We start from the raw sequence: 13,527 nt of genomic DNA, 5'->3' as shown, positions 1-13,527 counted from the left end.
CAGGCCAGGAAGAATCCCTGATGTCCTGTCCTCCTAAAGTTGCTACAGACAGGTTCCAGAAGATGGGGCGATAAACCTTCACGCGTCGTTCTTTGTAACGTGCATGTGTGGTTTTTCCTTCTTTCTCTTTCTCTCTCTGTCTGTCTGCACCGGTCCTGTGACTAGCCGGGGGCCAGAAAGCGCCCATTCTAAATCCCTGTGGTAGGCCCTTCCCCCCCCAAAGCCGTGTGGGTGGGTCTCTTCCCCACCCCCTTCCCTTGGTCAGATGTTAATGAATCCGGGCTGGGGGGGATGGGAGGAGTATGGACGGCCTGGGTCAGGCAGCTGGACAGATGCTGGAGGAAGGCAGCACCCCCCAGGGGTCAGTGGGGTCACAGCTGACGAGGGAGGGGAGCGCGCCAGGGTCAAACGGGATGATTCAGCAGAACGGCGATATTAAAGTCAGGGTGCAACTCCTTAATTGTTCCCCTCCCCGGAAACCAGGAGCACCAAGTGATGCTGGCTTTTAGCAGAGAGCTAGTGGCCCTCCCAGGGCATGCCCCGAAGCAGGCAGAGCGGGGTCGGCCCGTGTCACCTCCCAGCGCGGCAGTGGGGGTGCGTGCGTTGCTTGGGCCGCTCAGCCTTTCATCGCCTTCAGCGGGGGGATGAGGCTGTGGTGCTGGAAGCCAGTGGCTTGAAAGGGCGATGGCGGGCGAGAGTAGCCACGGCCGGAGCCTGGCCTGAAGCGCCTGTCGGGCGTTTTCTGGCAACGTCGCAGCCGTCGAGCAGTTTTTTTGGTCTGAAGGGCGTCGTCCCAGGGCCGTGCGATGCAGTGCCCGGCGTCGGGCGAGACAGCCCCCCCGCCCCCAGAGACCTGGGAAGAGGGACCGTCTTACAGGGGGGTGTGGTGTGGCTTGCCCAAAGTCACCCGTGCTGCGGCAGAGAATTGACACCCCCGAAACAAGCCCGTCTCGTTCCCTGTCTCCCCCTCGTCCACCGGTGTGTGTGTTGGGATCCAGCCACCGGCCGGTTAGGGCAGATTTTGTATCTCTTGGCCTCCACCCTCGCGGCAGCAGTTGTGTCCAGTGACACATGATGCGGCAGCCCCTGCCTGGCCTGGCTGCCTAATATCCTAACCCCGGCCCGGCCTGCATCTCCAGGAATGCCGCCCGCTTGTTGTCCCCGTGGGTCGGGTCGCTCCTGGCTTCTGTGAAGTGAGACCTTGTGGCCACCCTGTATGTTGAGGTGTTTTTTATGACACGGCTGCAGACTATAAAGGGTTAATAACGGATGTTGCACGTTGCACCGAAAACGCCTTCTTCCGCTGATGCGTCTGGACCCCTCGGGTCTGCATCAGCCACTAACGCGTCGTTAAAAGGAGCCTGGATTTCCAGCGTGAGCAGGTCTTGCCGCCCCTGGCAATGGGATCGGCGGGTGGGTGACCCAGCTGAAGGAGGGGGGGGCGCTGGCCGGCCCCGGCCTCGGCCTTGGCCTTGCTAGGTCTTCGCTCTGTACTCAACGTATAAAATCTGAAGGCCCCTCCTCGAATCCTGGTGTTTATATACAGGACCTGGCTACCTGCGGTCCGGGCCGGGTTCTGGTGGCTTCTGGAAGAGAAGAAAATGAGACCCCACTACAAGGTCCACAGACTATTTAAAGAGAGACCCCTCAATTCTGATATACTGCAGTGAGCCCCCCGCTCCTGCTGGAATCCAGCCAGCTGCCGGCAGGTCCCCGCTGCCTGGCCGCCGCTCAGAATACCGCGATTTACACGCGTGGGGATTCCGGCCGGAAAATCTCATGCCGCCGTTTGCCCAGCACCGGGGAGAGGTTTTTCTGCACGTTATTTGCAGTGAGTCGGGTTTCACGGTCAGCAAGCCCGGCTCGTATTCAAGGGCCAAGCGTCCTAGGAGCGCGGCAAGAGGCCTGCTACGGCCAGAGCCTGCCCTGCCTGCTTCGCAACTGGGTGGGGAGGGGAAGATGTTTCTTAGGTCGTTGGAGCTGGATGGGTTCACGCAATGGGTGGGCGAGGGAACTTCCAAACGCAGGGTCCCTGGCATCCCGAGTGCCCACAGGCAGGGGCGCTCTTGAAAAACCTTATCTAGATGGTGAGGGTCTGTAAGGGGGAAGGGTAGATCGCTAGCCCAGATGGAGAGAGAAGTATTGATGGGTAGGTGGTGTTACCATCATGGGCCAGCAGTCCACAGCCCAAGGTGCTGTATAAACTCCAGGGTCCCTACACCGAAGAGCTCACAATCGAAGGAGAAGGCAAGAGGAGGCAGGTGGAGACGGACCGACGGGCAGGGGAGCACAAAGGGACCAACGCTGGTGGCAGTGGCCTGTAGATAGATGGACGGGTACATATGGGGTAGAATGATAGACACAGATGTGGGGGTGTGTGGAGGAAGCTAGATGGAGAGAGAGGATGGAGATGGGTAGACGGATGGATGGATGGATAGAAGTTCCTGTCAGATTATACGTGGTGACCCTCATCAACAGGACTTACATTAGCAGAAAGAATTTCTTATCTATCTATCTATCTATCTATCTATCTATCTATCTATCTATCTATCCCCATACACCCCCTCTATCTGTCTATGATTGTCACTGTGGTATCTGAGCAACTCCCCACTTGCCCCCAGCGTTTCAGCCAAGGTGGTTTCTATCCCCAATGTCCTCTTCAGCAGCTCTCGCGGTGAAGGCGTGCTCCTGGTTTGGCCCTCTCACTGTTTGGCCCAAGAAGGCCGGGTTAACATGGACGTGCTGGCTGTCCTTTAACCATGTGAAAGCTGTGGGAAACGCCCTGGTAGCACGAGACAATAGATGGATGCTGTTTTACTGATGGAGTTTTGTCCTTTGGCCCCCTCCCCTCCCTTGCTGCCTTGCTCTCCCCTCTTGGTACCTAAGGGTCTCCTGGTCCCTTTGCAGGTTGTGTTGAGTTTCTCCTCCCTTGGTGCTGGGCACAGTCGGCCTGTTTGGCCTTATCTGAGATTCGCTCAAGAACCATCCGCTCTGCAGCCGAGGCTGGGGCCGGAGAGGAAGTGGTTAGAAGCTGGGAGTCGATGCTTTGCCGTGATTTGTGTCAGTCTTGGCACTGTCTTTGTGACTGGAGTAAAAATCTTGCTACCGGCCACCAAAAATATTTCCAGAGCCTTTCCCGCTCCTTCCTAGCGGTGGGTTGTGTAAATTGACCCTCACCCCTGGCTGGTTTCTGTTTGGATTACAGACCCATGGGTGCTATCCAAGGGGGCGGCGGGGCGACGGATTAATTCGGCCCTCACTGCGCCATCTCTGGCTTAAGTGTCTGTAAATGTAACTTTTGCATCTGTCTGGTTTTGTTTGTTTGTTTTTTAATGAGATTTACAGCCTTCCTTACACACTGCTGGGAGTTGAACAAAGCAGTTACTCACCTTGGAGATGTTTCATGTTAAGAAAGCAAAGAAACCGGCTACGGAGGGTCTAAGCAACACTCGAGTAGTAGAAAGTCCCTGCCCCGAAGAGCTCACCATCTCAGTAGAGAAGACAGAGGAAGGCCAGATGAAGGGGTTGGGATCCGGGACTTCTGGGTTCTTTTCGCTCTCCCCCTCCCAGAGATGGGATCACACCCCCAAAGTTGTCACACTCAGCCCCTTCCTCTGACAGCTTGGACAGGACACCTGGGTTTTCTTTCATGCTTTAAGAGGGGAGGGGAGTCTAGTGGTTGGAGTGGAGGGAAGGCGGGGAGCCTGGACTCTTGGGGTCGGTTCCCAGCTTTGGGAGGGGAATGGTGTCTAGTGGTTAGATCAGCGAGCGACTAGGAATCCGTTCAGAGCTGGGATAGAACCCAGGTGTCCTGACTCCCAGCCCAGTATCCTATATGCTAGATCACAAACCCCCGCCCCCCGAAAAGAAAAAGAACAAGGGTTGTCAAACGAAGACATTTCTCTGCACCAGGTGGCCCTGGCCCCCTAAGCCAGCTCCACAGAACGCTGGCCTGTTCACAGGGGAGGAATGTGGGTGCGTTGAGTTTATCCGATTTAAGGGGCTTTCTTTTTTTTAATCAGCTCCTTAAACCCGGCGTGCCAGGTTCCGACTCTCACCTGCATCGGCTCCTCGGGCGGATTAACGCCGCACGGTTCCCCTCTGCCTTGCCTTGCCTGCGGGAGCCCAGGCACGCTGCCGGCCGCACAGCGCTTCCCCCCCCCCGAGCCCCGGCTTTGTGCTGCGGTGAATGCGGCCCTCGCTGGACGATCGCACCCCGGCTGCGGCTTTTAGAGCCAATTCTCCCATCTCCCCTCGGTGCAGCGCTGTCCTGCCTGTGACCTTGAAAGCCATTGGAAAGCTCCTTTTCACGGGCCTATATCACAGCCGCGCCCCTTTGTCTGCTGCGTGTGGGGCTTTGAACCATAGAGTCAGAGAAACGCAGGGACCTCGAGAGGTCGTCCAGTCCAGCCCCCCGCGCTGAGGCAGGGCCCGGTCAGTCTCAACCAGTCCTAGCAGGAGTTTGTCCAACCTGTTACAGTTAATCCCCAGCCCCTGAACGGATCTGAAGCCTGTTCTCAGGCCCCCCTCGGGGTTGACAAAACCTGCGCAGGGATTTTAACCTTCCCGCACAGCTCCGGGGTTCGAACCCTTTGATCATTTTTGTCGCTCTCCTCTGGACCCTCTAATTTATCCACCTCGCTCGTAACAGGCGGGCCCAGAACCGGACCCAGACTCCAGCCGAGGCCTCCCCAGGGCTGAGTCGAGTGGGACAGTTACCGCCCGGGTCTGTCGCACGAGGCTCCCGTTCACGCACCCCGGGATGACACGAGCCTTTTTCACAACCGCTTTGCATGGCTGACTCGTGTTTGATTTGTGAGCCGCTCTGCCCCCCCGGCTCCTTCGCAGCAGTGCCACCCCCTCGCCACTTCTCTAATGTGTCACGGTCATTTTGAATCTAATCCTGTCCTCCAGAGTGCTGGCAACCCCTCCCAGCGGGAATCGCCCGCAGGAGCGGGCGACTGTAGCAACGTGGACACTTGGAGGGCTATGGAGCAGTCACCCCCGCAGCAAACTCTCTCTGCAACCTCCTGGAGAGGGGGGAGATCGGCGAGGGGATGGGAAAACCCCGGCTGGTGGGGGATAACAGGGACATTGCAGGATGTGTTCCAGGATCTGATTGTATGTGCTGTTGGTGCACAGCTGGGGTAGGCCTGGAGGTTCGGGATGGCTGCGTGGTTTAGGGGCGACAACGCTGGCCTGGGAATGAGGTGGCCCAGCTCTGCGGGGTGACCTTGGACAAGCTGCTTCCCTTCTCCGTGCCGCAGTTTCCCCTCCCAGCCTTTGTGTATTTCGCATGCAGGTTCTCCAGGGCAGGTCCCCTTGCTCGCCATGTGTGGATACAGCGCCTAGCCTGGCCTGGGCCTCTGGCCGCTGCAGTAATCACCCTGCCCGCGGAAAGGGCAAGGCATGCACTGGCACAGCGTGTGAACCCTGCGGATTTAGAAACACCCTCCGAATGAGCCGGAGCTGGGGAGAGGCATGGGCTGGCAGCGGGGTTCGGACAGGGCCAGCGCCTGACAGCTGCCGTTGTTCTGGACGGTGCGGGAAGAGGAGTCCTGTTTTCCGCGGCTCTCCCCTCCTCTCTTGCCGGCAGGGGGAGAGCGTGGGACATGCAGCGGCGTGTGTGTGTTGGATGTCGCCCGTCGCTGGGGTGTGCTGGGGTTGGAAACCCCTCTCCCACTAACCCTGGGACGTGCCCCAGCAGCGGTCAGACCCGAAGCCAGGAGGGGCAGCGTGGAATTGGGAGCTGCTAGGCTCACACAGAGTTGGGGGTTGGGGGGTGTTTCCAAAGGGGATTAGGGCCTGTGGGAGTTGGGGCCTGACTCCCTTAGGTGGCTTAGAGATTCCCAGCTGAAATGTCCAGTGGGGCGTGAGCCATAAGAATGGGGTGACCCTCCTCTCTAGGCGTCTCTGCTCTACCTTCTCTTTGTTGTTTCTCTTCTCTCCCTGTTCTGTTCCCTACCCCTTCCCCCCCCCCCATTCCATTTCCTCTGTTTCTCTGAGTCTTCCCCAGTTGTCTAGGCTGGGCCCCAGCTAGGGGGTGAAAGCAGGAGGCTGGTCCCTCTGCTGAGCCAGCCAAGGAAGGGGCCAGGCAGTGCCAGCCTTGGGGTGTGATTTCCCACAGAGCCCAGACCCAGATTTCGGAGGGCTCAGCGCCCACGGCGGGGGCCCGAGCTCCACTCCCATGGGGGCTGCGAAATCACAGAACGGCTCAGCTCCCAGCGGTTGTGATTTCCCAGCGCGCCCGGCTCCCCAACGCTTGCCGTCCGCCTAACCCGCCTTTGTCCCGCCCTAGACGTAGAGCAGATGGCCATCGACTGGCTCACCGGCAACTTCTACTTTGTGGACGACATCGACGACCGGATCTTCGTCTGCAACAGGAACGGGGACACCTGCGTCACGCTGCTCGACCTGGAGCTGTACAACCCCAAGGGCATCGCGCTGGACCCAGCCATGGGGTAAGAGGGGGGGAGGAGAGGCCGGCTGAGCCGAGGTACCTGACCTGTGACCGTAACAAACCAATAGGAAACCATGGCGCTGCCCTTTGGTCAGTCCAGCCAGGGGGCCTGGCTCCCCCAGATGGGTAACCTCCTCTGTGTCTGCCTGGTCCTTCCCGGTGTATTTCCCGTCAGCCCCAGCTGAGATCGGGGCCCGGCTGTGCAGGGCGTGGCGCAGACGCAGGGCGAGCGATGGCCACGCTAGCAAGGGGCTGCACGGCCGCAGGGCTCACTCTTCCCGTTTCACAGACGGGGAGGCAGGCCTGGGGAGGACAAGAGACTGGCCCCAGGTCGCCCGGCGAGTCCGCGGCAAAGCTGGGAACTCAAACCTGATCTCAGTCCAGTGCCGGAACCCCCAAGGCCTGGGAATATCAGCAAAACCCACCTGGTGTTTTTATTTCTCTGTTCTATACCCAGGGTCCTTTAAACCAGTGGTTCTCAACCAGGGGCCCGGGGCCCCCTGGGGGCCACGAGCAGGTTCCAGGGGGTCCACCAAGCACGGCCGGTGTTAGACTCGCTAGGGCCCAGGGCAGAAAGCCAAAGCCCCGCTGTGCAGGACTGCAGCCCAGGACCCCGAGCCCGCCGCCTGGGGCTGAAGCCAAAGCCTGAGCAACTTCGCTCTGGGCTGTTGCCCTGCTTGCTACCCCTTAACGCCGGCCCTGGCTTTTATATGCAGAAACCCAGTTGTGGCACAGCTGGGCTGTGGAGATTTTATAGCATGTTGAGGGGGCCTCAGAAAGAAAAAGGTTGAGAACCCCGGCTTTAAACGACCATCGGAGACGGAGACTTGTGACCCCTCCCCGTTCTCTGTCCTGGGGCGGTGCACCTTGGGGCTGATCTTGATTTGAGCCCTGGCAAACATTTTAACCCCCCGGCAAGGGCTAAAGTTCCTCATCAGTGAGGCTGCTTCCCGGTCGGGCCGGGACATTTTCTGTTGGCAGCTCAGTTCTTACCCCTCTCGTACATGCAAGCCGCTGACTCACGCGGTACGGAGCTGCCACTGTCAGCGGGATTGCACTGTCTCCATAACAGTTTTCAGGAACTAAGATGTGTCATATCCCCAGTGGAGGGTGAATGTCTCTCTCTCCACGTAGCTTTACATCCTGTGTTCAATTCAGGTAACGTCCCTCCGAGCAGCTGCCTTTTGGGAAATCGTGTGCGCCGGGGAGCTGGTCTGGTGACGCTGAGTCATCAGCCAGGCCGGCCGCATGCTTGGTAGCTGCAGAAAAAAACGAGAGCAGGAATGGAAGGCGTTGCTGTGGGCAGAAATGGAAGTGTGTGTGAAATCTGGCCAGGTGGCGTGTGAGTGTGTGCGTGTGCGTGCATGTGTAATCCTGCCATGTACTCTGTGCACACGCGTGTGAACTCCAGCCACGTGCATTCCCCGGCAGTCTCATCTTGACCAAACAAAATATCGGCTACAAAGGAGGCTTGTTTTTCTCAGCACCTTTTCATCTCCAGGCTTTTCGAGTCAGGCCTTGTTTAGAGGAGGGGACGCGGCCGGGGTGCAGGTGGGCTCAGCTAATGCAAGCTAGCGAGGCCTGGCCTCCAGCTGGTGGGTGACTTGCCCTCCGGCGGACGCAGAGTAGCACTCCTCAGTGGACTTGCTGTCCTGCTTGGCCGAGGCTGCAGAGACTGAAGGTGACGTCTGCGTGTAAAGGCAGACTCTCTCCTGGGAAGCGGTGACTGTGAAACGGAGTTGGGAGGGCGGAGGGATTGGAAAATCAGCTGCTGCTCAAAGACCTAACGCCATCCTGGGCTGCATAGCCTGGGGGATCTCAGGATTGGAGACCTGCTCTAGGAATTATTTGGGGGGCGTTCTTTGGCCTGTACTATGCACAATCGTCCCTCCTGGTCTTGGAATTGATGAATTTTGGGATGCAGGGTTCTGGCCGGCCAGGGGGCAGCATGAGCTGGGGCCGGACACCGCTCCTGGCCGGCTCTTGTTGCCACGTTATAAAACCATGGAAACGTCTGGCTGGACAGGACCTCGCGAGGTCATCTAGTCCAGCCCCCCCGTGCTGAGGCTGGACCGAATATCCCTCCGCGACGTTTAAAGAACAGCTGTTCAATGCAATCTCCTTGCGCCTCCGGAAGAGCAAGGCACCCCAGAGCTGCTCAAATCCTGCTACCCTCCGAGTGCGCTCGGGAAAGTGCTGGGGTTTAGCTAACGCAAGCTAGTTACGCCTGGCCTAAGCGCCCCGTTTTTCTCGCTCACGCCAAGAGCTCTGTGCAAGTCGTCCTTGTAGGCTTGTGTCTTTCTCCGCCCCGGCGGCCTGTCTGACGCACATGGCGTGTTTGTAAAATGGTTTTAGCTCACACAGTTTGACCAAGAGAGACAAGGGAGGGGAGGGGATATATTTGGTTGGACCAGCGTCTGCTGGTGGGAGAGACAAGCTTTCCGTGTCGCTCCAAAGCTGGTCTCTCTCATGGGCGGAATTTGCTCCAATAAAAGATATGACCTCACCCACCGTGTCTCTCCAATATCCTGGGACCAGCACGGCCACAGCAGCACCACCGACAGTGCGTTGAAGAACTCCAGTGTAGACAGCACGTGGACAGACGGTAGCTGGTCACGGGGCCTGAACGCTGTCGGCTGACCTCAGCGAGCGTTGTGTCTCGCTCAACGGGGTCAGCTTCTGTGGGGTTGTCGCCGGGATCCTACTCCGGTTCCGCTGCAGCTGGGCCTGGCTTCCCGGCGCTGCAGGGAGAATGCGTCGGCACAGCCGGGCTCCAGCCGCGGCGCTGCCTCTGGGACTGAGCGGCTGGGTGCCGCGCCCTGCGTGTCTTACGAGCCCATCGGCCGCCTGCCTGAGGCGGGTGACCTCGCAGTCCTGGGACCTCCAGCTAAGTCCTGCAGCCGGCAACGCGGCTGCGTCTGGGTACAGGGACCCCAGCTGGTAAGTTCCTTACCCGTGGCTAGGTCCTGAGTTTTCCTTCCTCCTGCAAGCAGGCTAATAAACGTTTTTGTAATGGCAGCAAGTGGTGCGTGGGTGTGTGCGTGCATGCGTGGGTGTGGACCTGAGCGCACGTGGAGATTCTCACCCCCATCCTCTGAGCTCTCATGTCCCCCCTTAACTCCACCCACAGAAAAGTCTTCTTCACCGACTACGGGCAGATCCCCAAGGTGGAGCGCTGCGACATGGATGGGCAGAACCGCACCAAGCTGGTGGATAGCAAGATCGTCTTCCCCCACGGCATCACCCTGGACCTGGTCAGCCGGCTGGTGTACTGGGCCGACGCCTACCTGGACTACATCGAGGTGGTGGACTATGAGGGCAAGAACCGGCACACCATCATCCAGGGCATCTTGGTGAGCGAGCGCCAGCCAGAGAGGGGTCCCTAGAGATCAGAGCTGTGCATATGATCCCTGTTATTTATTAGGTGCATTGCCTCAGAGCCCCAGCCCTGTGCTGGGCGCTGTACAAAAGGCTTACCCCGGCTCTTGCTTCCTTTCAATACCCCCGCTGGCCTGGTCTAGGGTCTTGTCTAGACGCAGGAGTTTCAGCAGCGCAGCCCGCTCCTAAACAGACCCCTGCAGTGACAAAGCAGGTTTTGGCTTCTGGCCCCGGGGGTCGTGTGCCGGCACAGTGGCACCGGATTCATTTAACAAAGCGATTTTGAAACCCCTGGTGCACACGGCTGTGTGGACTCTGTGATTCTGGTTTAAGTCAAGTGTAGCCGAAGTCGAGCAGGAGCAGCTTTAAGCTAAATAGAAGCGAGCCGCTCTTAAACCCAGCAGCCGTGTCTAGATGGGGATTTGCAGGTGTGTTAGAAGATGGTAGCGAACAAGAGTTGTAGGCCAGGAAGTCTAGGCGGTAATGTCTGCGATGCTGGCCGGGTTAATACCCCCGCTCCCTGGACACACGGTTGTAGTGCATGTTACCCGGCACCTTCTAACAGCATCCCTAGTGTAGCAACTAGTGAGACCTCGGTGAGGCCCCGGTGTGATGCCGAGGCACCGTAGCGGGTCCTTAACGGGCGTGGAACCGTAACCGACCGGCCTTGTCTGTGCTCGCTGCTCAGTCGAGCCGACTGGGAATTTTCCGACTAAGCAGTTTTTCATCAGAAAAGACCAGTTTGTGCAAACAGAAACTGTTTGCGGGAACAGGGCAGGTCCAGGGAATCTCCCAATTGGAAATGTTTTTTGGGGAAAAACAAAGTTTCCAAACTGGCCAAACATTTTCAAAACAAAGGCTCAAACAGCCTGTTTGGTTTAGCAATTTGAGTTAATTTCTACAAAAGAAACAAGAGGAGTTTTTTTTTTTTTTTAAATCTGGGAAATTCTCGCGGGATGGGAAAACCATTTCCCACCCAGTTCTGGTGCTGAGTGGGGTCCGACGCGCATGGATCGACCCGCTGGCTCTGCCTGCCTCCTTTCCCTAGTCTGGTCAGGGCAGATTTGCATGGTTTCCCATCGCGCCCCGGAGGCCGCTGCGAGAGGCGGGGATCCCAAACTCCGCTCCTGAGGCTGTCTGCTCACGCTCGCCCCGGTGCGGTGCCTTTCAGATCGAGCATCTCTACGGCCTGACCGTCTTCGAGAACTACCTCTACGCCACCAACTCGGACAACGCCAACGCCCAGCAGAAAACCAGCGTCATCCGGGTCAACCGCTTCAACAGCACCGAGTACCAGGTGGTCACCAGGGTGGACAAAGGGGGAGCCCTGCATATCTACCACCAGCGACGGCAGCCCACAGGTAAGGGGCTGGCGTGCGGGAACGAGCCCCTCCCTCACCTGTCGGGGCTTGGGAGCCTCGGAAGTGATTGAAGTGCCCAGCGAAGGTGCAGGGCTTGTCAGTTCTCCTGGTGGGCTGGGACGGGACAATGCGGTGTCTGGCTTCGGGCTGCCCCGGGGCCTGGCTTATTTGTTTGAGCAAAGTGTTCCCCGTGCCTGAAAGCCCAACGGGAAAAGGAGTGTGATTGTTCCAGGAAAGCAGAGGGGCATAGGCTCGAAATTAGACATGATTTACAAGGACGTAGGAGCCGACTCCTGCGCCTCATCTAGTGCTGTATCCCACCATGTGGGGACAGACCCACCTGTCCATCCAGTCCTGTAGCCTGCTCATGCAGGGTCGAACCCACTGCTCCATCCGATCCCGTGTCCTGCCCATGCGGGGTCGGACCCGCTGCTCCGTCCGATCCCGTGTCCTGCCCATGCAGGGTTGAACCCACTGCTCCATCCGATCCCGTGTCCTGCCCATGCAGGGTCGGACCCACTGGTCCATCCGATCCCGTGTCCTGCCCATGCAGGGTCGGACCCACTGGTCCATCCGATCCCGTGTCCTGCCCATGCAGGGTCGGACCCACTGCTCCATCCGATCCCGTGTCCTGCCCATGCAGGGTCGGACCCGCTGCTCCATCCGATCCCGTGTCCTGTCCATGCAGGGTCAGACCCACTGCTCCATCCGATCCCGTGTCCTGTCCATGCGGGGTCGGACCTGCTGCTCCGTCCGATCCCGTGTCCTGCCCATGCAGGGTCGGACCCACTGCTCCGTCCGATCCCGTGTCCTGCCCATGCAGGGTCAGACCCGCTGCTCCATCCGATCCCGTGTCCTGTCCATGCAGGGTTGAACCCACTGCTCCATCCGATCCCGTGTCCTGCCCATGCAGGGTCGGACCCACTGGTCCATCCGATCCCGTGTCCTGCCCATGCAGGGTCGGACCCACTGGTCCATCCGATCCCGTGTCCTGCCCATGCAGGGTCGGACCCACTGCTCCATCCGATCCCGTGTCCTGCCCATGCAGGGTCGGACCCGCTGCTCCATCCGATCCCGTGTCCTGTCCATGCAGGGTCAGACCCACTGCTCCATCCGATCCCGTGTCCTGTCCATGCGGGGTCGGACCTGCTGCTCCGTCCGATCCCGTGTCCTGCCCATGCGGGGTCGGACCCGCTGCTCCATCCGATCCCGTGTCCTGCCCATGCAGGGTCGGACCCGCTGCTCCATCCGATCCCGTGTCCTGCCCATGCGGGGTCGGACCCACTGCTCCATCCGATCCCGTGTCCTGCCCATGCAGGGTCGGACCCGCTGCTCCGTCCGATCCCGTGTCCTGCCCATGCAGGGTCGGACCCGCTGCTCCGTCCGATCCCGTGTCCTGCCCATGCAGGGTCGGACCCGCTGCTCCATCCGATCCCGTGTCCTGCCCATGCAGGGTCAGACCCGCTGCTCCATCCGATCCCGTGTCCTGTCCATGCAGGGTCGGACCCACTGCTCCATCCGATCCCGTGTCCTGTCCATGCAGGGTCGGACCCACTGCTCCATCCGATCCCGTGTCCTGCCCATGCAGGGTCGGACCCGCTGCTCCATCCGATCCCGTGTCCTGTCCATGCGGGGTCGGACCCGCTGCTCCATCCGATCCCGTGTCCTGCCCATGCGGGGTCGGACCCACTGCTCCATCCGATCCCGTGTCCTGCCCATGCAGGGTCGGACCCACTGCTCCATCCGATCCCGTGTCCTGCCCATGCAGGGTCGGACCCACTGCTCCATCCGATCCCGTGTCCTGCCCATGCAGGGTCGGACCCGCTGCTCCATCCGATCCCGTGTCCTGCCCATGCGGGGTCGGACCCACTGCTCCATCCGATCCCGTGTCCTGCCCATGCAGGGTCGGACCCACTGCTCCATCCGATCCCGTGTCCTGCCCATGCAGGGTCGGACCCGCTGCTCCATCCGATCCCGTGTCCTGCCCATGCGGGGTCGGACCCACTGCTCCATCCGATCCCGTGTCCTGCCCATGCGGGGTCGGACCCACTGCTCCATCCGATCCCGTGTCCTGCCCGTGCGGGGTCGGACCCGCTGCTCCATCCGATCCCGTGTCCTGCCCGTGCGGGGTCGGACCCCCTGCTCCATCCGATCCCGTGTCCTGCCCGTGCGGGGTCGGACCCCCTGCTCCATCCGATCCCGTGTCCTGCCCATGCGGGGTCGGACCCGCTGCTCCGTCCGATCCCGTGTCCTGCCCGTGCGGGGTCGGACCCCCTGCTCCATCCGATCCCGTGTCCTGCCCGTGCGGGGTCGGACCCACTGGTCCAT

At 59.8% G+C, this 13,527-nt stretch overlaps 1 protein-coding gene across 1 annotated transcript in view; it reads left to right on the top strand.

The window, feature by feature from the left end:
* LRP1 (LDL receptor related protein 1) overlaps positions 1–13,527 on the top strand; it is a 179,908-nt gene that overhangs the window by 89,054 nt on the left and 77,327 nt on the right. The window contains exons 7-9 of the mRNA XM_065419313.1: positions 6,299–6,461; positions 9,591–9,813; positions 11,010–11,199. Coding sequence (XP_065275385.1) covers positions 6,299–6,461; positions 9,591–9,813; positions 11,010–11,199 — 576 coding nt within the window. The remainder of the gene's footprint in view (positions 1–6,298; positions 6,462–9,590; positions 9,814–11,009; positions 11,200–13,527) is intronic.

The sequence above is a fragment of the Emys orbicularis genome, chromosome 19, assembly GCF_028017835.1.
Source record: "Emys orbicularis isolate rEmyOrb1 chromosome 19, rEmyOrb1.hap1, whole genome shotgun sequence".
NCBI lineage: Eukaryota > Metazoa > Chordata > Testudines > Emydidae > Emys > Emys orbicularis.
The sequence above is the reverse complement of the archived record's forward strand: the minus strand, read 5'-3'. Positions and strand labels throughout refer to the sequence as shown.